Here is a 1,437-nt window from a genome sequence, read left to right as displayed (position 1 = left end):
AAATTGAAAAAACGGCAAAGCTCGAAATATTTGAATAAAACACTTATAATTGACCGCAATCTGCAACAGTAATCTTTTTGGAAGTTTTGCCTGACTGAGAACCAAGAGCTTCAATTTTCTTCACTACATCCATGCCCTCGACGACACTTCCAAAAACGACGTGTCTATTGTCTAGCCAGGAGGTTTTGACGGTGGTTATAAAGAACTGGGAACCATTGGTATCAGGTCCAGCATTAGCCATTGACATGACTCCAGGGCCAGTATGTTTTAAAGTAAAGTTTTCATCAGCAAACTTCTGTCCATAAATGGATTTTCCGCCAGTGCCGTTATGGTTTGTAAAGTCACCACCTTGGCACATGAAGTTGGGAATTACTCTGTGGAAAGTGGAACCTTTGTAACCGAAGCCTTTTTCGCCTGTGCAAAGCGCCCTGAAGTTTTCCGCAGTTTTTGGAACAACATCGCTCCTCAGCTAAAAGTTAAATAATATATCATAAAATTGAAAATTAACCGTCAATGTTTTTTCTTCTAAACATAACATGTTAAGAATTAATCAGTTGCTTAAGTCAAGAAGATAAATAATTAACTATACCCCCAATTGATCGTAAAACCCATAGTACAGAGACCTTGCCAATTGAAATTTATAAAAAATACATAAATAAGTAAAATTTTAACAGTTGCTAAGTCAACAAGATAAACATATACCACAACTGATTAAAAACAACCACAGTACAGATTTTCATTTTGAAGATGACCTTGCAGATTGAAATGACAAAATACATACAGACTATTTTCTATTGACTAATTTACGTAATGGTTTTATAAAGATGTTCCTTAAAACAATTGAATTTTTAAATGATCCCATTTCAATGTACAAATGATACGCCACTGCCTACCTTAAATATTTCGCAAGCAAACGACTATTCAAACAAAACCTTTCTGTTTTAAAAATATGTACAAATCAAATAAATAACATAATTTAAGACGCTGCACAATGTTTATAACGCACAATTACACCTATCCATATCAAGTAGCCGGTAAATTTCCAATCCGGCATGGTGGATGAACCCGGCATTCGTAAGCTATTTCGGTAGTATTAGAATCAATTTAAAGCTTACCTCGATAATAATTCTTCCGAATGGTTGTCCATCTACGGCCATATCAAAATATACTCTTGGTAAACCCATTTTACCGGATTTATTAATTAAATTTGATGACAAGGAAAATGCAGCTGACCTACAACCAGCAACAAGAGCACTCGACGTACCCGATCTAACGTTGCCAAGCACCAAACGACAAACTGAAGTCAGAGCCATCTTTCCGGAAATGACTTCATCTGTGATTTTGATTACTCATTATACTACTCATGAAAGTTACTGAATTTGACATTTTAAAAATGAGAGGATACTTTGAATAAATTTTTTATATTATTATAATTGT

The 1,437-nt window shown here is 34.7% G+C and overlaps 1 protein-coding gene across 1 annotated transcript; it reads right to left on the bottom strand.

Moving 5' to 3' along the window:
• LOC112906755 (peptidyl-prolyl cis-trans isomerase) lies at window positions 1-1,323 on the bottom strand (the record flags this gene model as incomplete). Its single annotated transcript, XM_025981587.1, is given in 2 exon segments — window positions 1-469; window positions 1,116-1,323. Coding segments are annotated over 2 exon segments (624 nt in total). The 5' UTR covers window positions 1,314-1,323.
• Window positions 1,324-1,437: the final 114 nt, after the last annotated feature.

This window comes from Agrilus planipennis, unplaced genomic scaffold, assembly GCF_000699045.2.
Source record: "Agrilus planipennis isolate EAB-ADULT unplaced genomic scaffold, Apla_2.0 scaffold52, whole genome shotgun sequence".
NCBI lineage: Eukaryota > Metazoa > Arthropoda > Insecta > Coleoptera > Buprestidae > Agrilus > Agrilus planipennis.
The sequence above is the reverse complement of the archived record's forward strand: the minus strand, read 5'-3'. Positions and strand labels throughout refer to the sequence as shown.